The sequence below is a fragment of the Heptranchias perlo genome, chromosome 11, assembly GCF_035084215.1.
Source record: "Heptranchias perlo isolate sHepPer1 chromosome 11, sHepPer1.hap1, whole genome shotgun sequence".
Classification (NCBI taxonomy): Eukaryota; Metazoa; Chordata; class Chondrichthyes; order Hexanchiformes; family Hexanchidae; genus Heptranchias; species Heptranchias perlo.
In genome coordinates this window covers 19,260,051-19,284,393 of record NC_090335.1, presented here as the reverse complement: position 1 = coordinate 19,284,393, position 24,343 = coordinate 19,260,051, and the positions used below count along the sequence as shown (strand labels likewise).

General features: G+C 45.5%; 1 protein-coding gene across 5 annotated transcripts in view; it reads right to left on the bottom strand.

The window, feature by feature from the left end:
• Window positions 1–23,224, bottom strand: part of LOC137327144 (ribosomal protein S6 kinase alpha-3) — a 90,584-nt gene extending 67,360 nt beyond the window's left edge. Inside the window, exons 1-3 of one of the 5 annotated variants that reach the window (XM_067992641.1) lie at window positions 22,847–23,224; window positions 17,404–17,541; window positions 5,027–5,086 (exon numbers count right to left, since the gene is read on the bottom strand). In XM_067992641.1, the coding sequence (XP_067848742.1) occupies window positions 5,027–5,086; window positions 17,404–17,541; window positions 22,847–22,906 (258 nt within the window). In that variant the 5' untranslated portion in view covers window positions 22,907–23,224. The remainder of the gene's footprint in view (window positions 1–5,026; window positions 5,087–17,403; window positions 17,542–22,846) is intronic. The other 4 variants (XM_067992642.1, XM_067992645.1, XM_067992643.1 and 1 more) reach the window with 4 other exon arrangements.
• Between the last annotated feature and the right edge of the window lie 1,119 nt (window positions 23,225–24,343).

Genomic DNA, 24,343 nt, shown 5'->3' with positions numbered 1-24,343 from the left:
CGGGAGGTGGAGAAAGTCACTGCAGGTTAGCTCTTGTACATCTGCTAGCAGCAGCACTGGCAGAGGCTTTAGTGGCCTCAATTAGTTAAAACCCTTCTGGTGCTTTCGGAGACTACAAAGGAGCAGGATGGAAATCTGTTCTCCTAGCCTTGAGTCACCTCAGTTACAAAACAAGGAGATCAGCACCTGGAAGATTTGATCTTTGATGGCCTTAGTCTTCTGTAAAGCTTTTTTTTTTAAAAGGTCTATCCATTTTTAATTAAAGAGAAACAGATAAAAGTAGTAATTTGCATTTCACCCACTCTTGAAAGCTATAAGGCTTGCATTGCGTCAGTCAAGTGGGAAATTTTATTTTGGGTAGCCTGGCTGATGCGTGAATCAACTAATCACTATGCTCAAGAGATCCAAACTTATCTACCAACAAATCTATACAAGTAGGGTTTCACTTTACCCAAAACAGAGTGCACACTCACTCCCTACAAGAACACAACTTGTTCAAGTCCAAAAAGCTTATTCACAGGTTAGAGACCCCAATTAAGTGTTTTCAGGGATAATGTTTAACCAGCTAAATCCTCTCATCTTAGTAGAACAGAGCAAGTGGTACACTTCTCGATACTTGTCCAACTAGGATCACCCTACCCATTAGGGCACCGGCCTGCAGCATTATCAGGAGCCATGTAAGGAGAATGCCAGCCTGCAGTGACAGAGCTACCCTTGAAGTTCCATTAATGAGCTAAGCAGGCTGGCCAGTCAACAATGAACAGTGCCCTGGCACAGGTACTGTATTACCTAGCCCGCCACATAGGATTGACCCAGTTCCAGGCTTCCAGAAAGCTGATATATTTCCCATAAACATATCAACCTGCCACCTCTTTCCGCCGCCACGGCTCCCACCCCATGGAAAAGAGTCATTAGCTGGTCACTGGACCACTAAAAACCTCAATATCCTTCCCACTGGTTGGTGGCCTATAGAAGCAGTGTAACGGCACCTCTATTGTTTCTTAACTCTAACCAAATAAATTCTGTCCTTGACCCCTCCAGGACATCCTCTCTCTCCAGCACTGCAATATTCTCCTTAATCAATACTGCCATCCCCCCTCCCTATCTTTCCTGAACACCTTGTATCCAGGAATATTTAGTACCCAATCCTGTCCTTTTCTGAGCCAGGTCTCCGTTATCACCACATCATATTCCCAAGTGGCTATTTGCACTTGCAGCTCACCAACCTTATTTGTCACACTCTGTGCGTTTACACACATGCACTCTAAACCTATCTTAGACCTTCTTGTATTCTCTCAGTCTGATCCCACCTAATATTGTACTATTTCTTACTCTAGTGCTATCTGTCTCTCCCAATTCTTTGTGCACCTTGTTTCTCCTTTCTAATGCTACATCCTGATGCCATTCTCCCTGCCTAGTTTAAACACTCCCCACAGCACTAGTGAACCTCCCCGCGAGGACATTGGTCCCAGCTCTGTTGAGGTGTGACCCGTCTGTCTTGAACAGGTCTCGCCTGCCCCAGAACTAGTTCCAATGCCCCTCTTGCACCATGTCTCTAGCCACATATTAACCTGCTTTACCTTCCTATTTCTGTACTCACTAGTGCATGGCACTGGGAGTAATCCGGAGATTACTACCTTTGAGGTCCTGCTTTTTAACGCCACTCACCCAGAAGACTCCTGCACACCCTGCCTCTTCCTACCTTTTCAGGTGGCCACCCATTTGCTATCCTGAACTGTCTGCAGCTGAGGAGTGACCACCTGGAACGTACGATCCAGGAAACCATCAGCCTCCCTTATGCTCTGCAGTGACTCCAGTTGCCCTTCAAGCTCAGAAACACTTAGTTTGCGCTCGAGTAACTGGAGGCATTCTCTGTATGTGGCCCTCCAGGACACATTAAGAGTCCTGAAGTTCCCACATGGCGCAAGAATTGCAGGCAATGGGTCTCAGCTGCCAGTCCATTACATTTAGATACTCGATTATTATTTACTTACCCTGATTAACCTACCCTTTCATTCCAGGGAATCTGAGAGCTCTTCCTCTCTGTTCACTGTGACATCACTGATGTCACTCACTCTGTTCTTAGTGAATGGGGCTCCTCCCCTGGTGCTCAGTGCCACTTCTCTCAACTCTGCTCCTGCTTTTGTACTGATACCTGGGGTTCCTCCCCTGGTGCTTTGTGCCACTTCTCGCAACTAAATTATCTATTTATTTATAGTTAATTACTTTTTAAGTCAATTTTTTTCACTTTTTAAAAAAAATGTAGCCTCTCCTCCCCCCACTACACCTAATTCCCATTCTCAACAAGTTCAAGTTCCCAATTGGCTCACGATCCACTCTGTTCCCGATGCCCGATCTTTGCTTCAGCCCTTGCAGATAGAAAACTTTTGTCTCATAGGTTGTTCCAGTCTTCACTTGGCAGTCAAATCAGTACTTTACTATGATGGTATACTGATCTAATTGGAGTCAGGGCAGATAAAGGGGCACCTGTGCCACCTGTCATGCCATCAAAATATGGATGAGCTAATTGATGAATTAGCCAACAGGCATCCACAAACTGCAAACCGCGATGCAGCTGCCGTACAGAACAAGTCGATGAAAGAGCAACCGTGGATAGTCCAAAACAACACCAGGGTTCAAGTCCCTGCCTTAAAGAGGTGTGGAGGACAGTCACAGGATCTCCGATGATAGTGGACCAACAACGATAATCAGGTATCAAAAAAGATGTAAAAATACAGCAAGCGATCAACCAAGGTTGCAACACAAACACAGCAGTCTGATAACATTGATGACATGGCAGAAGGAAAAAGATTACTGCAGCACAGTAATAATGGAAGGGTCAATGCCAACCACAAAAGCAGTGTCCGCAGAGTTGATCAATAAAATTTTGAAGCATTTTAAAATATTAGAACAAAGTGCATGTATAAAATTGCATCTGTTTTATCAATCTGAGCTGAAGTTTAAACAGATAACGCTGCAGGTTTCATGCCCAGAAAATAGGAACACACTTTAGCCAGGTTAGTTAAAACCAAACTTGCACTTCAGTTATTCACATCACAAAGATATACAAGAAACAGCTCAGACTGCCTATTAAGTATGATGTGGTGTCCTTGTGTAAGATAAATTTGTACCATTGCTTAAAACCACAATTCAAAGAGGCTGAAACTAACTTCATAACATCATATTAAAGTCCGGTTTAATACTTTTCTCCGCAGTTATGCCTAGTAAAAGGACTGCTCCAGAAATTAATATTGACATCTTAGTTTGGACAGATAACAGCAAAAATTGTTCTGGCTTCATTTCCATATTTCAACATGCAACTATTTTACGTAGCTGAAATTTCAACTGCATTGAAAGGCACAATCTTATCAGCCTTCAACTATACTCTGCTCAGTTTCCAAATAACCAAGCATCACGAGTAGAAGGTAATGTAAGCTCCTACAGACTACAGTGAATTTGAAGTCAAAACTGCCACTGGTGTCTTATGATGTCACAAGCAGCTTAATTTTTATCCATCTGGACGCTTACCAACTTGCTACCTTTGACATACACAGATTATATCAATGGGAGTGGCACCTTTTCATACTGAAAAATAATAGGCCAAGAAATACTTACTGACTGGAGTTAACTACTTGCATTTATATAGCACCGTTAACGTAGAAAAACATCCCAGGTGCGTATTCAGACAAAAATTTACACCAAACCAAAAGGAGGAGATATTAGCTCAGATGACTAAAAGCTTGGTCAAAGGGGTAGGTTTTAGGGAGAGTCTTAAAAGGAGGAGGGGTGGCAAAGTTTAGATAAGGAATTCCAGAGTTTGGGGCCTAAACAGCTGAAGGCACGACCGCCAATGGTGGACGAAAGGAGTGGGGGTGGGGGGTGATGCACAAGAGGACAGAGTTGGAGGAACACAGTTCTTGAGGATTGTAGGGCTGGAGAAGGTTAGAGATAGAGGGGATTAAGAAAAATGTGCAGATGCTAAGATTGCATCCTTTATATCTTTAAAGTGGTTGGAGAGAGATATAGGTTTAGGCTTAATAGCTGCAAACTCATTTTCTGGATTAGGGAGAGGAAGACGTCTTAATATTCTTTCTTCAGGTTTCTGTGCATTATTTCCCTGAATAAGATAAGCAAGTAACTGGTTTAGACATCTCAGTTTAGTGTTTACTGAACTAAGAACATGTAACGAGGGCCCTATAGTAAACTCACAGGATACGACCATATAATGAACATATGTAGCATAAAAGAATATTTAAGACTATTGTTTTGATGATTACCTTTGTTACCTCATGTTAGACTTGTCAAAACCACAATGTCCGATGCGTGTACAATATTAACTTAATATCTATGCTCATGTCTGATACAATTGTATAGAGAAGCAGACTGACCTTGGGACCTAGACATTATGACAGACATCTTTGTAGTTAGATAATTTAAAATATATATTTTTAAGCAACAACAGTCAGGTAAAACCTAAAGAAACAAAGATAAGTTGCAGTTAGAGCAAAATGTGGAACAGTCAGAGGATAGGGATAGAAGGCATGAACAGTGATGTTTTGATAAGAAATTGATTTGATCTAGGCAACACGAAGGTGCTCCATGTTGCAACCTACTCGGTCCCCAGGCTGTTGGTAACTTTCAAAAGGGAATTGGATAAATACTGGGAGGGAAAAAAATTTTACAGGGCTATGGGGAAAGAGCAGGGGATTGGGACTAATTGGACAGCTCTTTCAAAGTGCCGGCAGAGGAATGATTAGCCGAATGGCCTCCTCCTGTGCTGTACCTACACTACCTACTATGATACCTGGTATGTGTGGTTTTGCTACTCACTGGCTCATTGAATTTATTAACTGACAAAGCCTGAAGAAACTTGAAAAGAACTACAGATTCACATGTTCGCCAGAGGGGCGAAGCTAGTGAACTGACAATTCTTTCTATAAATTATGTTTATATGGTATAGATTTCAATTCTCAATGAATTTTTAAAAAGACACACCAAGTCATGACATTTTAAAGCACTGACTTACAAGATGATGAACTGCTTCGTCTTCTGACATGGGCTCATCCACCATTTGCTGCCCATCCTGCTGCAAAAGTTTAAAAGAAAAAAAAAGTTACAGGCTGTCAAGTAAGTTTAATTTTTTTATACTTCCACTACATGCAAAATAAATATTTTTTTTTAAATTTAAAGGTCAGAATTTTCTATCAAAAGCTAGTCCTATTGAAACTTACCAATCTGCTTCTGCTGGGAGAAAGAAGGGGGGAACCTTCACGGAAGGAGAACAGACTAAATGTGAAGAGTTTTATTTAGCAGAGAGATCTGATTCCACTATTTAGTCACAGGGACGTGAACTTTCATGGTAATTTTGTCAATCAGGAAACCAAAAATTGCTAAGATCCAATGTAAACAACCTTTTGACAATTGATTTAAAAGAAGTTCATTCATTGAAGTTCCATGTTTAAGCCACATTCAAATATACTAGAAATTAACTTAGAATAGAGGAATAGAAAGTATTGCATTTGAAGACAAATAATCCACTCTCCATTGGTTATACACCATTCACCGTGATTAACCTAAACCACAGTAATGTCTCAGAAGCTCTTGAAGGAAGTTGAGAACCTGACTCATAAGGCTTCACAATTTCAGTCTCTGAACCAGACAAATTCCTTCCATTTACAGCTGTGTAAGTCTGCAGAGGAAGATAGGAAATTTTGCAGTGATCTTCAGGTTCTACATATGCAGCTCTTTCAACAGCAAAATCCTCAGTCTGAGACTAGCCAAAGCTTTTCCATTTCTGAATTAAGGCCCTAGAATCTAACAAGACTATTACATTTTCTCAGGTGAGTGGAGTACTAATGCTGACATTAGGCTTGTTTAGTGTGTTGGTACTAATAATAGTGTGCCCTGGCCAATATTTATCCCTCAAACACCTAACAGATTACCTGGTCATTATCGCATTATTGTTTGTGGGACCTTGCTGTGCACAAATTGGCTGCCGAGTTTCCTACATTACAACAGTGACTACACTTCAAAAGTACTTTATTGGCTGTAAAAGAACTTTGGGATGTCCTGAGGTCATGAAAGGCACTATATAAATTCAAGTCTTTCTATTTAATGAATTATGGAAAAAATAGCACTTAAGCCAATAAACTTTAATGTCCTGTCAATGTGCTTTGTGAGCAACAGTCTAAATTCATCACCTCAAATTATTCCCACTAGTACCAGATCTGTAACCAACCTACTTCACTCTAGCATTATATGTGGTAACTCTATCCAGATATAACCAAAGTCTGGAAGGTCAGGAACTCTAATTGTACTGCTCGGTATTTTTTCATTTTTAAAGTATATTACAAGAAATATTTTATTTGTCTATAATGCTTCACTAAAATTTTAATTATTACACTACAGTATCACCCGATCTGAAATGAAGCTTTGGTAATCAGAGGGAATACTGTCAAGAGATAGAACAGTGCATAAAACCTCAAGATTAAAAGAAGTCCACTGACAAAAACAGACTTTGGAGGCTAGGTTTGTCTCCTACTGAGACAGTCTATCAACTGGTATGACCCCACATCATTATACATTTTCTAAGAATCCATTTGCAATGATATTTAAGGTCTGGACCTCATTGCTGGAAGAGCATAAAATCAGACAAACTGGGAAAAACTAGTGTTAGCCAAATAATCTACAGCCACAAAGCATTTTAAGCACACAGTTGATAACGACAGTGGTATCAACATTTGTCTCCAGGTGAACCCATCCTGAATTTGAAGAATCTGCAGCAAGTATCAAAGATTGATTATGATGCAACTGCTTGATTCAAATACTCAAGTGCAGAGGCAAGTTTTTTTTGGGGGGGCAACTCGCCAAGGCTTCTTCGACAGCACCTCCCAAACCCGCGACCAATACCACCTAGAAGGACAAGAGCAGCAGGTACATGGGAACAACACCACCTGCACGTTCCCCTCCAAGTCACACATCATACCGACTTGGAAATATATCGCCGTTCCTTCATTGTCGCTAGGTCAAAATCCTGGAACTCCCTTCCTAACAGCACTGTGGGAGAATCTTCACCACACGGACTGTAGCGGTTCAAGATGGCAGCTCACCACCACCTTCTCAAGGGCAATTAGGGATGGGCAATAAATGCCGGCCTCTCCAGCGACGCCCAAATCCCATGAACGAATGAAAAAAAACAGGGGGGGAGAAATGGGGAACACAGGAATATAGGAACAGGAGTAGGCCATTCAGCCCCTCGTGCCTGCTCCGCCATTTGATAAGATCATGGCTGATCTGTGATCTAACTCCATATACCTGCCTTTGGCCCATATCCCTTAATACCTTTGGTTGCCAAAAAGCTATCTATCTCACATTTAAATTTAGCTAGTATCAATTGCTGTTTGCAGAAGAGAGTTCCAAACTTCTACCATCCTTTGTGTGTAGAAATGTTTTCTAATCTCGCTCCTGAAAGGTCTGGCTCTAATTTTTAGACTGTGCCCCCTACTCCTAGAATCCCCAACCAGCGGAAATAGTTTCTCTCTATCCACCCTATCCGTTCCTCTTAATATCTTATAAACTTCAATCAGATCACCCCTTAATCTTCTAAACTCGAGAATACAACCCCAATTTGTGTAATCTCTCCTCGTAACTTAACCCTTGAAGTCCGGGTATCATTCTAGTAAAGGGAGCATTTTGCAGGGGCTGATCCAGATGAGGAAAGCTAGTGCTGGGGATTCAATACTTCCTTTCCTCCCGCAATATTCTTGGTGTTTTTGTGGGGTGGGGAGGAGAAAATGGAGAAGGGAGCACTGTACAGGTCAACTTTGCAGGGATTACAGTCTGGCCATTCCCATCAGCCCCAGAGACCGAAGGTTAGCGTGAATTTTTGCACTATTGAACCGTCTGTATGGCTCCTCAAATTCATTTTTTTTCTCACATTTGTTCTTGGCAACGCTGGAAAGACTGAATTTAATGCGAACCCCAAGTTGCCCAAAGGGCATTAGGAGTCAACTATACAGTATGGGACTAGAGTCACATGTAGGCCAGACTGGGTAGGCATGGCAGATTCCCTTTGTCGAAGGACATGAACGAACCAGTTGGGTTTTTATGACAATCCGACAGCTAGCATGGTTGCTTTATCTGATGCCAGCCGACAAACCACCAATGACAAATGAATCATTTCAAATGTCCAACTTGCCATGATGGAATTCAAATTCACTATCTCTGGGGTACTAGTACAGTACCATAACTGCTAGGCAACTATACCCATACAGTCTCCTTCTCGCCAGAAAGATGAGACTTCCATCCCATGGATCTGGGTCAGATTCAAACATGGGTTCCAGAGGTGAAAGAGCATTTTGTTAACCCTCTATGCCAAATTGTTAAAACTCACTAGTGCATATACAGCAATAGGCAGTTAACTGGGACAAAAGGGGTAAGGAGACTGGGGTTTTGCTCATTACTGCAGGAAACCATCTGTATTAAATGTCTAACTCCTGCACAGAGGGTGCAACACATTTACCTGTCCTTTTAGTTAAAATAAACTTTGTGGCAGTGAACTCCTGTGAAAAGCAAAACTGTGTAAATGCACTATGACTCTCAACAGGAATAAGACCTTGGAGGCAAATACAAGGTGGGATGTGGTTTAGAATGAGTGATAATGCAAACAGAAATGTTTCTTAGGACAAGGACCTGCCTTTTAAACCATCAGTATTTTTAAGTTGACCCAAGACACTGGAAATAAACTTAGTCCAGAATAAACAATAGGCTTAAAATCACTGAACTGCGGTTGCATTTCTGCGTCATGTCTAATCTTGCATTATTCCCATTTTCTTGGAAATTTTTAGTTTAGTGTGTCAGCACATTGGAAATTAGCACATTGGAAACTAGAACACGAACTGCATGAACACTGGGATTGGGAGCAGCAAGGTTGAGGGGTGATATAATCGAGGTATTTAAAATGAGTAAGGGGTTTGATAGAGTAGATAGAGAAATTATTTTCTCTGGTGGGGGAAATCCAGAACAAGAGGACATAATCTTAAAATTAGAGCTAGGCCATTTAGGAGTGAAATCAGGAAGCACTTTCACATGAAGGATAGTGGAAATCTGGAACACGCTCCCTCAAAAGGCTGTGGATGTTAGGTCAATTGAAATTTTCAAGATTGACACTGATTGATTGATTGATTGATTGATTTTTGATGGGTAAGAGGAGCAAGGCACATGGAACAAAGGTGTGTAAATAGAGTTGTGGTACAGATCAGTCATGATCTATTGAATGGCAGAACAGGCTTGAGGGTTTGAATGGCCTACTTCTGTTCCCATGTTTCTAAACCCAAGTGCTCCAGAGAAAGCTTTTGGTTAAAGGATCCTGAAGATCTCACTAACTGACCAGCACCTCCACTAGTCATTGGTCGACAGCCTCAGTGAAACATGTTGCAGTGAAATGAGAGAAATCTGTGATGGACAAAGCAGATTACACAAAATAAACAGGCAAGGCTGATTTTTAAAAAAAAATATGGACCCTCTCTCAAAGTGAAATTGTTCAGAGAACATGTTTACCGGATAAGAAACTTTCAGAGAGCCAACTAGTGTAGTTTTGTAACTAGGATTGTAGAAAAGCACACTGGTATGATTTTTTCATATTATGTCCACTTCAGTTGTAGCAAAATTATAGATTTTGTCTTTCCAAACTTGGCTTGCATCTAGAGAGCACTCTGAAGTGATGGAGTTATGAGCAGCATACAACTGTATTGGTTTAACTGTGCAAGCTATCTAGTCCCTAAGCTCTGGAATTCCTTCCTAAACCTCTCTGTCCTCCTCTAAGATGCTCCTTAAAAATCTGTGACCAACCTGTCCCAATATCTCCTTTTGTGGCTCGGTGTCAAATTTTGTCTGATAACACTCCCGTCAAGCGCTTTGGGAAGTTTTACTACGTTAAAGGCGCTATATAAATACAAGTTGTTATCTTCTTTTCCATACTGGCACCAATAAGTAAAGAACTTGCATTTATATAGCATCTTATGGCCTCAGAATGTCCCAAAATGTTTTATAGCCAATGAATTACTTTTGAAATGAAATCACCCATACAGGTAAACACAGCAGCCACTTTGTACACAAATTGCCACAGACAGCAATGAGATAAATGACCAGTTAATCAGTCTTTGATAGTGTTGTTTGAGGGATGATATTGGCCAGGAAGTAAGGAGAACTCCCCTGCTCTCCTCTAAATAGTGCAATGGGATCTTTTAAGTTCACCTGAACAGATAGATGGGGCCTTGGTTTACTGTCCCCTCCAAAAGATGGCACCGCTGATAATGTAGCACTCCAATGAAACATCAACCTAGATTACATGAAGTACTGGAGTGGGGCTTGAACTAAATAAGTCTACAAATACTGATGACTCACACTTCTCTCTTTGTGGTAAACCAAGATGATGTTTGTGAGGATACATCTCCTATGCCCTGGCCAAGACATCAACTTTACTAGTTTCTACCAGAATACACAGGTGATCCATGCAAGAAGCAATTCCAAGTATAAATACCTAAACACATCTTAAGTAACAAACTGACCCAATTCACTCTCAATTGAGATTTCGCTGGTTGAAATAAAAAATACCTTCAAGAGCTAGTGCTTTGCATGGCACACTAAGGGCAGTCAAAAAACATTATACATATATAAATTCAGCATACCTACTGGATCTCTAATTATATCCTAGAATTAAAAGCAACGACTCGGATACAAAACACTTTTGATTACTCCATCATTTAAAAGGGCACAGCTACATGGGAGATCTACAAACCATATATATCCTAATATCCACAGGAGGTTGAATGCTTGCTTTAATCTCTGTACAATTCAGGCCTCAATGATAAAACCAAACAATAATAAACCTCAAAAGATTAGACTCAATCCCACTGCAAACAATAATGATGCTACCAAGCCCCCACCCTGAAATGCAGTATGCACTGCCTGAAAGGGTGGTGGAAGTAGATTCAATAGTAACTTTCAAAAGGGAATTGGATATATACTGGAAGAAAAAAACTGCGTGGCTACGGGAAAGAGAAGAGGAGAGGGACTAATTGGATAGCTCTTTCAAATACCCGGCACAGGAACAATGGGCTGAATGGTTTCCTTCTGTGTGTATGATTCTAAGATGGTTAAGATGACCCTGCCAGAAATCATATCTACCATGACAAGCAAATTCCAGGCCTTTGTCTGAAATAAATCAAGACACATGCACAAAGTGCAGCATTGATGATTGTAATGATGGAGAAAGGAATAGAGGGTATGCTGATAGGGTTAGATGAAGGGTGGGAGGAGGCTCATGTGGGGAACAAACACCGGTATAAACCAGTTGGGCTGAATGGCCTGGTTCTGTGCTGTAAATTCTATGCAATTTAGCAGGCATTGGCTGAGCCGTAGCACTTGATTCAATGCACAGAAATGCAGATTGCTGCTGCTCCACAAAGCAAGTGTCCATTCCATGCCAGAACAAATATTACAGGAGTAGACATAAAATGTCTCCAGGGTAATGACTCACATCCATCTATCAATTTGATAAAAGGAACTGATTGATCTTCTAGCTATAAGCATTGACAATGACACAGTAACTGTGCCGATTGACAGCATTACACGTATAATTCACCTTTCCATTCTAGTCAGTACTAAAAGGTTTAGATATTAAAGGAAACTGATCTCTTCCCATCTCATCTTGTGGATGGGAAATGCAACTGCATTTAAAGATGAATGCCCTAGGAAGCCAACTTAGTTTTAGATGATTGTATATCTGAAGGCCTTTCATAACCAACAGGACTCTACTTTATTGTGCCAGTAAAAAGATCCAGAGTCAGCTTCCTCCCAATGGAGTGGTGGGACAATGGACTTCATTCCCTTCCCCTCTCACTGAACAGCCAAACTAAACTGTGCTGCGGTGGAAACAACCAAGTGGAAGCCAAGCAATTCTCCAAAGAAGAGAGGAAAAAACGACGGGCCTTGTACCAACTGCGAGCAACTCGGTCCTTCAGCAGAGCTGCTCTCAACCGGTCACTCCCAGCAGCTGGTTCAAAGCAGCTCTGCTGAAGGGCCGGGATGCTCACAGTTCACACATGGCTCAGTGAAACCTAGAGGAAATATGTAGAAAAGGTGGAGAAATCGGTTTAAAAATTGCCGAAGACTTAACATTACACTATCGGATGACACTATTCAACCCTGAGCTGAGTTATAACCCCATGTCCTAATCACAAAGACTGCCAACTTCCACCTCCATAACATCATCCACCCCCAACCCATCTGCTACTGAAATTCTCATCTATTCCTTTGGCAACTCCAGTCTCAACTAGTCCAATGTTCTCCTGGCCAGCCTCCCATTCTCCCTAAACTTCAGCTGATCCAAAACTCGACTACCTATATTCTATGCCTCACGAAGTCTTGCTCACCCATCACTCCTGTCCTCACTGACTTGCATTGGTTCCCGGTCCAACGCGTCAAATTCAAAATTATCATCCTTGCGGTTAAATCTCATCATGGGCTCGCTCACCCTCTGTGTAACCTCCTCCAGCCCTACAACCACCCAGCCCCGAACTCTCTGCTCCTCTGGACTCGTGTATTCCTCCTCCCCTTTGCTCCACTATTGGTGGACATGCCACCTGCTGCCTAGGCCCAACATTCTGGAATTCCCTCACTAAACTCCTCCACCTCCCTCTCCTACTTCCTTAAACCCACCACCCTGATCAAGCATTTGTCACCCCTCCTAATATTTCCTCCTTTAGCTAAGCATCCAAATTTTGATTACACCTCAAAGCACTTATGTTAAAGGTGCTATATGAATGCAAGTTGTTGTTTGTCTGCAGCAAGTGTGTTTACATAGTTGCCACCTACTGTTATTGATGTGCCATGGACCAAAGTCTGTGCTCCCACTGGCTGGCTAGCCTTCACCTTCCCCATGAACCTCTCTTCCAGCCCAACCAGACTTTTTTCATTCCTCCTGGTCCCTGACCGCAAACCCATCTAGAGACTTCCCACTCACTCCTTTGAGACAGATCATCCCCGACTCACCGCACCCTTCAGCCTTGCCTCTCACCCTAGTCTGCAGACAAACACACAGACTCTCCTGTATAATAAATATGCTTCCTGGGGCGAGGAAGAGGTTAAGCGTGTTGGGAATTATAATTTGTATTTTAAAAAACAGTTGTTCACATTGAGTCTGGGGTACACAGTCCTCCATGTTGGGCTCACCAAGCCCTGTCAGCAATCAAGGTGTCAACTGTGGCTCAGTGGTAACACTCCCACCTCAGTCAGAAAGTTGTTGGTTCAAGTCCCACTCCAGAGACTTGAGTACAAAATCTAGGCTGGCACTCCAGTGCAGTACTGAGGGAGTGCTGCACTGTAGGAGGTGCCGCCTTTCGGATGATACCTTTAGCTGAGGCCCTGTCTGTCCTCTCAGGTGGATGTGACATTATTTTGAAGATCAGGGGAGTTCTCCCCCATGTCCTGGCCAATATTTATCCCTCAAGCAACTCCACTAAAACAGATTATCACTTTGCTGTTTGTGGGAGCTTGCACCATGCAAATTGGCTGCTGCATTTCCTACATTACAACGGTGACTACACTAGCAGAGTCACAGACGAACAAGGTGAGCGTTATTAAAAAGGCATCAGCTATGAGAAACACTCCGCCAGAAATAGATGATCTTCCACTGGGGATAAAACAGATAGTGTTGCCTGAATAACCCCCCAGCAGAAAACAGCTGATCTTTTACTCAAGAATGAAGTAAACCAGCAGATTGGACTGCCTACTTTCAGTGGGAGCTCATGCTTGTACTTCCCACAGTTGGATCTGATGAATCTGAAAACAAAGAGCATTATTTGTGATTTGCTATTACTGATAACAGAGTTTAATCAACTGGCAACTGTATCTGAACCATTTATTGGTGGAATGTGCTTGTCCAATAGTTAACCAGAAAACATGTCAATTAAAGGAAAAAAATTTGAATTTTCAAGTGAGAATTCAACATTATATAATAAAAATTGCACAACTTACTTAAAGTTATCCTTCGGCTACTTTAATCAAGCAAGAGATGAAAAAGCCCAATAAAATAGAATTAAGAAAGATTTTAAAATCTATCACCCAAAGCAAGTGAAAAATAGAAAAATTAAGTTACAAAGCAATCACAGTATGTGGTGGAGGGGAGGCAAAATGTCATGACCCACAAAAACAATGCTGAATGTGGTTAGTAACATTTTAATGGGTTGGGTGCATAATTGGCAGATTTTCTTGGATCACCTAGGATAGAACGACCATCACTCATCAGGCACTAAGTCCCATCAAAATGTTTTAGTGCTCAGGAGTGACCAACAACTCTGTGATTTCTCTGTTCCCTCTAATCTATTCTTCTAAATAGCCCTCCTGACTATCTTTCCTTTTCTCTCCCATGGCCCCAACCCGCAAGCTTTTGGTTTGCACAACCAATCGCTATGTTCTGATTTATCGCATTCTCAACCTTGGTGCTGTCCTACACCATGAGGCTTGTGCCTTCACCTAGTTTACTCAATAACGTACTTCAGATAGTTATTCTCTGCGTCACAGAAACATATATTCATTGGTTTAATTTTTTTGCCAATGGAAGCATCATAGTTGACAGGAGTTTACAACAGATTGCCGCAACGAGACCATGTGACTTTATGAGCAGCAATTTTAGGGTTTATTTTACTGAATGATATGGATAACTACCAAAACTTACATATATGAAAAGGAATACTTGAACAATAAATGCAGTTTTAAAGTCAGAGTAGAACTTAATTGCAACAAAATGAAAGACAACAAGACTGAGGTAAGAGGACAAATCAAAAGGGGTCGTTATCATTGAAAGTTACTACTGAATAACCAGTGAAATGGGGTAAACTGCTCGTGACAAATGAACCCTCTACTACGTGGATCTGTTTAAATTTTGCATCAGGAACACATCCAATACGTCTATAGGATGCAAGTCATTCTAATGGATTAAAAACCTCCATCAAGGGTTTTTTTTCTATTCACTAAAAGTGAACCAATCAGATCACTGAAAAGAATCAGAACAATCTGGCAGCTATGACAATACCCTCATTTTATTTATCTTTCTTCCTCCAAATGTTAAGGCTCCCAACATACAAACTTTACTTCCTAATAGCTCCTCCTTTACTTTTCCTGGTTCTCCTCACCTTTTTTCTCCTGTTAGAAGTCTTAGCTCATGTTATAATCCCCCAAACATCCATTCTTACCCCAAGCTCTTTTACAGGGTTTTGCACACAACCGACCAAACAAACTCCTTGCACATCATCTCAATGCTACCTACAGGCAACATCGTGGCCCTTACTGGCATGTTCCATTTCTGCTTTCTTTTCAAACACTTCTGGTATGACTCCATATGCGAGTCAGAAAGTGGGGGGTGCGGCAAAATACTGTCACAGTCAGACTGACACCCCAAGACAAGAGAACAGCATGTCGTCTGGGGAGAAAAACAGCGAAGAAACAAACCAAGCAGAAAAATTTAAAGTACAAGACCATAAAGGGCAGGAGAAAGGGGAAGGTAAGAAGATAGAAACAAGGAAGGAGAACATAGGAATTGCGAGATGAAAAAAGTCGAAGGTCCATCTAGTTTGCCTTCTACCATCCTGGTAGTCATATGATAGAATGATAATTAAGGTGTTGACCATCATAGCAATCAATCTCTTAATTAGTCTATAACAGATCCAGACAGGACACAAGGAAAATCCCAGTGGTGGAGAGCTTTGGGAACCATCGGTCCAAAGTCACTTGTTCCTCCCAAGCATGCTACAGTTACCACATGTCATCTCAAATTACTGAGGGGGTGGAGTAGAGCAATAGGGAAATAAGTGGAAAAGTCAAGGGGAAGACTCCAAGACAGAGGAGAAAAGATGATGTGTGCTGAATGAGACACTAGAGTGTCAGCAAACATACAATGACATGATACAAGAGTTGCATCACCAGATACTTCAGTGCATCTGTGCAAGTGGGTGCATGTGTAGAAGGGAGAAGGGGAAAGAACTATGGTGGTTGCTTCCCTACACCAGCCCAGCTATATACTAAGTGAGCAGAGGAAGGAAGCTAGGGCATCAACCATCACTGCTGCAAGCTAGGTTCTCGCACTTCCATTGGTGACGGGCCCCAGACTGTAGCAATACACAGCATCTTCAAGTCACACAACAAAACATCTATCAGAATTACCCATTGGTCCCCACCAATGTCAAACAGGTTAGAGCAGGCAGTGTGCCCTGGAGATACCATCACCCTGGAGAGTTGACAATAAGCAGGCAAGATGGTTATCCAGAGGTGGTGGGTGTATGGAATTCGCTGCCCGATTTGGTGGTAGAGGCAGGGACCCTCAACTCTTAAAAAGTACCTGGACCTGTACCTAAAGTGCTGTAAGCTGCAGGGCTATGGACCGGGTGCTGGAAGGTGGGATTAGAATGAGCACCTGGTTGTTCTTCGAGCCGGCACGGACACAATGGGCCGAATGGCCCCCTTCTGTGCTATATCTTTTTTTAAAAAAAGTTCTGCACTCCATATTATAAAAATGATAGAGACATTGGAGAAGGTGCAAAAAAGACTCAAGGATGATACCAGAACTGAAAGGATATCCTTATCGGGAGAGGCTGAACAGGCCGCGGCTCTTCTCTAGAAAATGGAAGGCTGAGGGGTGACCTGATAGAGGTTTTTAAGATAATGAAAGGGTTTGCTAGGGTAGATGTAAAGAAAATGTTTCCACTTGTGGGGAATAATAAATAGTCACTAAAAAATCCAATCAGGAATTCAGGAGAAACTTCTTTACCCAGTGGTAAGAATGTGGAACACGCTACCACAGAGTAGTTGAGACAAATAGAATAGATGCATTTAAGGGGAAGCTAGATAACCATGAGGGAGAAAAAAAAAGATATGCTGATAGGGTTAGATAAAGTAGGGAGGAGGCTCGTGTGGAGCATAAACACAGGAATAGACCATTTGGGCCAAAGGCCTTTTTCTGTGCTGTAGACGCCAAAGTATCCACAACTGGCTTAATTCATAAAAAACACTTATTGTAATACTAATGTGCACTTATAAGTAGAAATTCAAACCATTTCTCAAGTCCTCAAAAGCCTACAACAGCACCTACAGGATGAACAGTGGCACTGGGCCATATAAACTGAACATGCTAGATGTAACTGGGCAATGATTTTATAATTTTCCCCCATAAATATTTGCCTTTTTGTCACCTATAACATGAACCCATCTTCTACTTTCAAATGCTAACTGTTTCTGGCATTCAGTTTATACTTTTCATTGTGTATCAATACATCACTCACATTCATATATTTTTTAAAATATCAATGCAAATTTTATACAGAAATGCTCCAAAGTTTTTAAGTATACCTCAGACTGTGGAGGACTGTTATGTTGTGTGGCAATACTAGCCTGACATCGGGTGTAGTCACGCAGTGTAGTGCCCCTGCTTAGGCCCTCAGTTGGTTTCTGGCTGTGGAGAAGTTTACATAGGGGAAACGATGTTGACTGTGAGGCAAGAAAATACATAGAGGAAAAACTTCATCTCTTGAAAAAGCTAGTGAACAATTAAAATTTTCAGGCAAAGTATATGCAGCAAGCTAGACTTTGCAAGATCTTCAGAATATTAAAAGGGAGTTATCACATTTTCTATCTGCAGGTTTTATGACAGTTCTGGTTTCTATTTATGCATAATCTTGGGTACTGTACATTAATGACAATAGAACAAAAATCAGTACCACTGGGGTTTTAAGAGAAACAATATCAGCCAACAAAACAATTCAATAGTGTCGTGATTTTGGGGGAAAGCTTTAATACTAAATTTAGTCATGCACTAAATTATACCTTCATCCATATCAATCCATTCCACAACTTTTAAAAAGTCAAACAGTGTATGCTACTCATGTTTTTTTTCTAAATAAAGCACATACATGATAGCAGTCAGTGAGTTTAAGGCAACAATTCATATTTAAGGTTGTGCCGACTTTCATTAAAATCTAAAACATAATTTCTGCAGTCCATAACATCAAGGTTACAAAATCGCTACCTTGCAACTGACTCTGAGCCATTATCCCATATTTTCCCATTAATGCAAAGAAAACATAAAAATTCTCACTTTGGCAATTGTTTTATTTTATATGTAATTTCTACTCTTTTTAATTGATACATAAACAGCACCAACTCCTTGACTCGTACTTAGAATCTGACTTGGCAGCAGCGTTTTATTGCTAGACCTCAAATCCCCTCCCCAAACAAGTACGGTTCCAACACAGTGCACCTCAGAATGATAGGTAAAGATTGTGCCTTAAGTTTCTACATGGAGTATTCCCAACCTCGGACATGCCATGCCAGGAGGCAAGAAAGCAAGTTGCACCACTCATTCTAAAAAAACTTCTAATGTTATCTGAAGAATGAGGCTGGTTATTTGTGCAGCCCTTTGGCTAATGAGAGATGTCAGCCACATAGATCAAATAGGTTAAAAGGAAGTTTTAAAAAGCTACAGAAGTTAATTGTTAGAATCAGATCTAAAGTTAACAAAAAAATAAAATGACCCAGCTTTTGATCAAACAGGGTCTGACATTTTAGATTTTGTAGCCAGTAGCAAATTGCAAAGATTCAGTTTTGCATCAGTTACTTGGTAAAAATAATTTTAAAAAAACATTTCAAAAGAAAGTTCTTAATGGCTTCTGTGTGATACTTTCCCTAAGAAATCCCATGACAAGAATAAAAAGATCAGTTGTCAAGCTTGGATTTAAACCCTGTCGAGTTGTTTCAACAGCAGTAGCTCATTTTTACTAAGCTGGGTAAAGGCACAATCATCAGAAATCACACTACGCCGAAGTGATCACTTTAAACTTCGCACATTTGGGGGGCAAAACACACACAATAAAATAGAGAACACATTTCAAGGGCTGAAACCTTGAAGCAAATTAGGTCATTAAAATGCCAAACTGAAAACATAGACCCTGGAACTTTTGATGTGCTTGACAGACTTGGTAATATCATGCACTTGGCTACGAGTCAGTGGTCAGTCAGCAGGACGGAGGTTGACCCCACGTCCTACTTAACCTCAGACCGGGGATCACTCGGTTACCAGTGCGGCCGAGTTATTAAAACCTCTTTCCCTGACCCCTGGGACAGACAAGACACACAAAACTACAAGGCGCTTAACCAAAACTACCCTTATAACAAATACCAAGATCTGGTCACGATTACAACCAGGTGAAACCAGACAGAAAAATAAATAAAAAGCTAACTTTGCAAAAAAAGAGGGGGGGCAGAAAGAGAGAGAGAAAGGAGGGCAGAAGGGGGGGAGGAAGAGAGAAAGGAGGGCGGAAGGGGGGGAGGAAGAGAGAAAGGAGGGCGGAAGGGGGGGAGGAAGAGAGAAAGGAGGGCGGAAGGGGGGGAGGAAGAGAGAAAGGAGGGCGGAAGGGGGGGAGGAAGAGAGAAAGGAGGGCGGAAGGGGGGGAGGAAGAGAGAAAGGAGGGCGGAAGGGGGGGGGGGGAGGAAGAGAGAAAGGAGGGCGGAAGGGGTCGGGGGGGGGGGGGGGAAGAAGAGAGAAAGGAGGGCGGAAGGGGGGAAAGAGAGAAAGGAGGGCGGAAGGGGTCGGAGGAGGGAAAAGAGAAAAGAGAAAAGAGGACGGAAGGGGTCGGAGGGGGGGAAAGAGAGAAAGGAGGGCAGGAATCGTCGGGGGGGGGGGGGGGGGAAGGAGAGAAAGGAGGGCAGAAGGGGTCGGAGGAGGGGATGGGGAAGAGAGAAAGGAGGGCAGAAGGGGTCGGGGGGGTAGAGAGAAAGGAGGGCAGAAGGGGTCGGGGGGTAGAGAGAAAGGAGGGCAGAAGGGGTCTGGGGGGGGTAGAGAGAAAGGAGGGCATAAGGGGTCGGGGGGGGGTAGAGAGAAAGGAGGGCAGAAGGGGTCGGGGGGGGGTAGAGAGAAAGGAGGGCAGAAGGGGTCGGGGGGGTAGAGAGAAAGTAGGGCAGAAGGGGTCGGGGGGGTAGAGAGAAAGGAGGGCAGAAGGGGTCGGGGGGGTAGAGAGAAAGGAGGGCAGAAGGGGTCGGGGGGGTAGAGAGAAAGGAGGGCAGAAGGGGTCGGGGGGGTAGAGAGAAAGGAGGGCAGAAGGGGTCGGGGGGGGTAGAGAGAAAGGAGGGCAGAAGGGGTCGGGGGGTAGAGAGAAAGGAGGGCAGAAGGGGTCGGGGGGGTAGAGAGAAAGGAGGGCAGAAGGGGTCGGGGGGGTAGAGAGAAAGGAGGGCAGAAGGGGTCGGGGGGGTAGAGAGAAAGGAGGGCAGAAGGGGTCGGGGGGGTAGAGAGAAAGGAGGGCAGAAGGGGTCGGGGGGGGGGTGGGGAGAGAGAAAGAGAAAGGAGGGGGAGAAAGAGAAAGGAGGGCAGAAGGGGTCGGAGGGGGGAGAAAGAGAGAAAGGAGGGCAGGAGTCGTCGGGGGGGGGGGGGGAGGAGAGAAAGGAGGGCAGAAGGGGTCGGAGGGGGGGATGGGGAAGAGAGAAAGGAGGGCAGAAGGGGTCGGGGGGGGGGGGGTAGAGAGAAAGGAGGGCAGAAGGGGTCGGGGGGGTAGAGAGAAAGGAGGGCAGAAGGGGTCGGGGGGGTAGAGAGAAAGGAGGGCAGAAGGGGTCGGGGGGGTAGAGAGAAAGGAGGGCAGAAGGGGTCGGGGGGGGTAGAGAGAAAGGAGGGCAGAAGGGGTCGGGGGGGTAGAGAGAAAGGAGGGCAGAAGGGGTCGGGGGGGTAGAGAGAAAGGAGGGCAGAAGGGGTCGGGGGGGGGGGGGGGGGAGAGAAAGAGAAAGGAGGGCAGAAGGGGTCGGGGGGGGGGGGGGAGAGAAAGAGAAAGGAGGGCAGAAGGGGTCGGGGGGGGGGGGGGGGGGGGGGAAGAAGAGAGAAAGGAGGGCGGAAGGGGGGAAAGAGAGAAAGGAGGGCGGAAGGGGGGAAAGAGAGAAAGGAGGGCGGAAGGGGTCGGAGGGGGGGGGGGGGGGAAGAGAGAAAGGAGGGCGGAAGGGGGGAAAGAGAGAAAGGAGGGCGGAAGGGGTCGGAGGAGGGAAAAGAGAAAAGAGGGCGGAAGGGGTCGGAGGGGGGGAAAGAGAAAAAGGAGGGCAGATGGGGTCGGAGGGGGGAGAAAGAGAGAAAGGAGGGCAGGAGTCGTCGGGGGGGGGGGGGGGGGGGGGGGGGAGAGAAAGGAGGGCAGAAGGGGTCGGAGGGGGGGATGGGGAAGAGAGAAAGGAGGGCAGAAGGGGTCGGAGGGGGGGATGGGGAAGAGAGAAAGGAGGGCAGAAGGGGTCGGGGGGGTAGAGAGAAAGGAGGGCAGAAGGGGTCGGGGGGTAGAGAGAAAGGAGGGCAGAAGGGGTCGGAGGGGGGAGGGGGGGGGGGGAAAGAAGAGAGAAAGGAGGGCGGAAGGGGGGAAAGAGAGAAAGGAGGGCGGGGGGGGGGGGGGAGAAGAGAGAAAGGAGGGCGGGGGGGGGGGGAGAAGAGAGAAAGGAGGGCGGGGGGGGGGGGGAGAAGAGAGAAAGGAGGGCGGGGGGGGGGGGGAGAAGAGAGAAAGGGGGGCGGGGGGGGGGGAGAAGAGAGAAAGGGGGGCGGGGGGGGGGAGAAGAGAGAAAGGAGGGCGGGGGGGGGGGAGAAGAGAGAAAGGGGGGGGGGGGGAGAAGAGAGAAAGGAGGGCGGGGGGGGGGGGAGAAGAGAGAAAGGAGGGCGGGGGGGGGGGGAGAAGAGAGAAAGGAGGGCGGGGGGGGGGGGAGAAGAGAGAAAGGAGGGCGGGGGGGGGGGGGAGAAGAGAGAAAGGAGGGCGGGGGGGGGGGGGGGGAGAAGAGAGAAAGGAGGGCGGAAGGGGTCGGGGGGGGGGAGAAGAGAGAAAGGAGGGCAGAAGGGGTCGGGGGGGTAGAGAGAAAGGAGGGCAGAAGGGGTCGGGGGTAAGAGAGAAAGGAGGGCAGAAGGGGTCGGGGGGGTAGGGAGAAAGGAGGGCAGAAGGGGTCGGGGGGGTAGGGAGAAAGGAGGGCAGAAGGGGTCGGGGGGTAGGGAGAAAGGAGGGCAGAAGGGGTCGGGGGGGGGGTAGAGAGAAAGGAGGGCAGAAGGGGTCGGGGGGGTAGAGAGAAAGGAGGGCAGAAGGGGTCGGGGGGGGGGTGGGGAGAGAGAAAGAGAAAGGAGGGGGAGAAAGAGAAAGGAGGGCAGAAGGGGTCGGAGGGCAGAAGGGGGGGGAAGAGAGAAGGGAGGGCAGAAGGGGGGGGGAAGAGAGAAGGGAGGGCAGAAGGGGGGGGAAGAGAGAAGGGAGGGCAGAAGGGGGGGGAAGAGAGAAGGGAGGGCAGAAGGGGGGGGAAGAGAGAAGGGAGGGCAGAAGGGGGGGGAAGAGAGAAGGGAGGGCAGAAGGGGGGGGAAGAGAGAAGGGAGGGCAGAAGGGGGGGGAAGAGAGAAGGGAGGGCAGAAGGGGGGGGAAGAGAGAAGGGAGGGCAGAAGGGGGGGGAAGAGAGAAGGGAGGGCAGAAGGGGGGGGGAAGAGAGAAGGGAGGGCAGAAGGGGGGGGAAGAGAGAAGGGAGGGCAGAAGGGGGGGGGAAGAGAGAAGGGAGGGCAGAAGGGAGGGCAGAAGGGGGGGAAGAGAGAAGGGAGGGCAGAAGGGGGGGGAAGAGAGAAAGGGGGGGTCGGGGAGGGGGTCGGGGAGGGAAGAGGGGGTCGGGGAGGGAAGAGGGGGTCGGGGAGGGAAGAGGGGGTCGGGGAGGGAAGAGGGGGTCGGGGAGGGAAGAGGGGGTCGGGGAGGGAAGAGGGGGTCGGGGAGGGAAGAGGGGGTCGGGGAGGGTAAGTCGGGCTCTCAGTGACTACGCTTACCTCACTCTCGTTCTCCACAGCCATTTTCTGCCAGGGGTCCACCAGCTGAGCGAGCGGCATCTTCACAGCCGGACCCGACCGCGCTCCCGTCAGCCTCGCACCCGGGGCCGCGCGGGGAGGGGGAGGAGGCTCGAACTCGCCGACCGGACTCGCGCGGAACAGGGTGGGTTCGCGCGCACCGACTTTTAGTCAGAAAGCAATGGGGCCGCGCTACCCGGGGCCTAGCCTGGCCTGGCCTTTTATCCCCGCCCCACGCGTTGCCTCTCCTGGGGCCCGGGTCTCGACCCGTCGCCCTCCCTCCCTTCTTCTCTTTACCCTTTTCTCGCCCCGACGCCGCTTCCGCTCTCAATATGGCGAATTGGAACAGCACTACCTGTGCGCCAGAGCGAGGCTCCGCGCGTCACCCTGACGACAGCCACCGAGGGGCGGGGCCAGCGGGGGACCTGGGCGGGGCTATCGTCATCTGCCAATCATCAGGACCACCAGGTGAATCGGACGCCAACTGGAAGGAATGTCGAACTGCAGCCGACTTCCGGAACACCTGGTTCACTGTTAAAACCTTCCTGGAAGGCAGCAGGGTTCACCCATTGTAAAAATGGACAGTTCTTGCCCCTGAGGAACATCCGCGACTTGGCAAGATCGATCATTCTGAGAGAGGGTGCAGAGGAGATTTACTAGAATGGCCCCAGGGATGAGGGTCTTCAGTTACATGGATAGACTGGAGAAGCTGGGATTGTTCTCCTTGGAACAGAGAAGGTTGAGAGGAGATTTGATAGAGGTGTTCAAAACCATGAGGGGTCTAGGCAGAGTAGATAGAGAGAAACTGTTCCCATTGGCGGAAGGGTCAAGAACCAGAAGACATAGATTTAAGGTGATTGGAAAAAGAACCAACGGTGACATGAGGAAAAACTTTGTTACACAGCGAGTGGTTAGGATCTGGAATGCACTGCCCAAGAGGGCTCTGGATGCAGATTCAATCATGGCTTTCAAAAGGGAACTGGATAAGTATTTGAAAGGAAAAAATTTGCAGGGGTACAGGGATAGGGCAGGGGAGTGGGATTAGCTGGATTGTACTTGCATAGAGCCAGCATGGACTCGATGGGCCGAATGGCCTCCTTCCGTGCTGTAACCTTCCTATAATTCGATATATCAGTGACATCATTATCCTCACCCCTCTCTACATATGTATGTGTGTATATATATTGTATGTTTCATATATATACATATGTATATATATTATGTTTATATATGTGTGTGTGCATATATATGTACAGACAGACACACACATATATATATACACACATATATAAAAGAAAGAACTTGCATTTATATAGCACCTTTCATGACCTTGGGATGCCCCAAAGTGCTTTACAGCCAATGAAGTACTTTTCAAGTGTAGTCACTGTTGTAACATAGGAAATGCAGCAGCCAATTTGCGCACAGCAAGGTCCCACAAACAGCAATGAGATAAATGACTAGGTAATCTGTTTTTAGTGA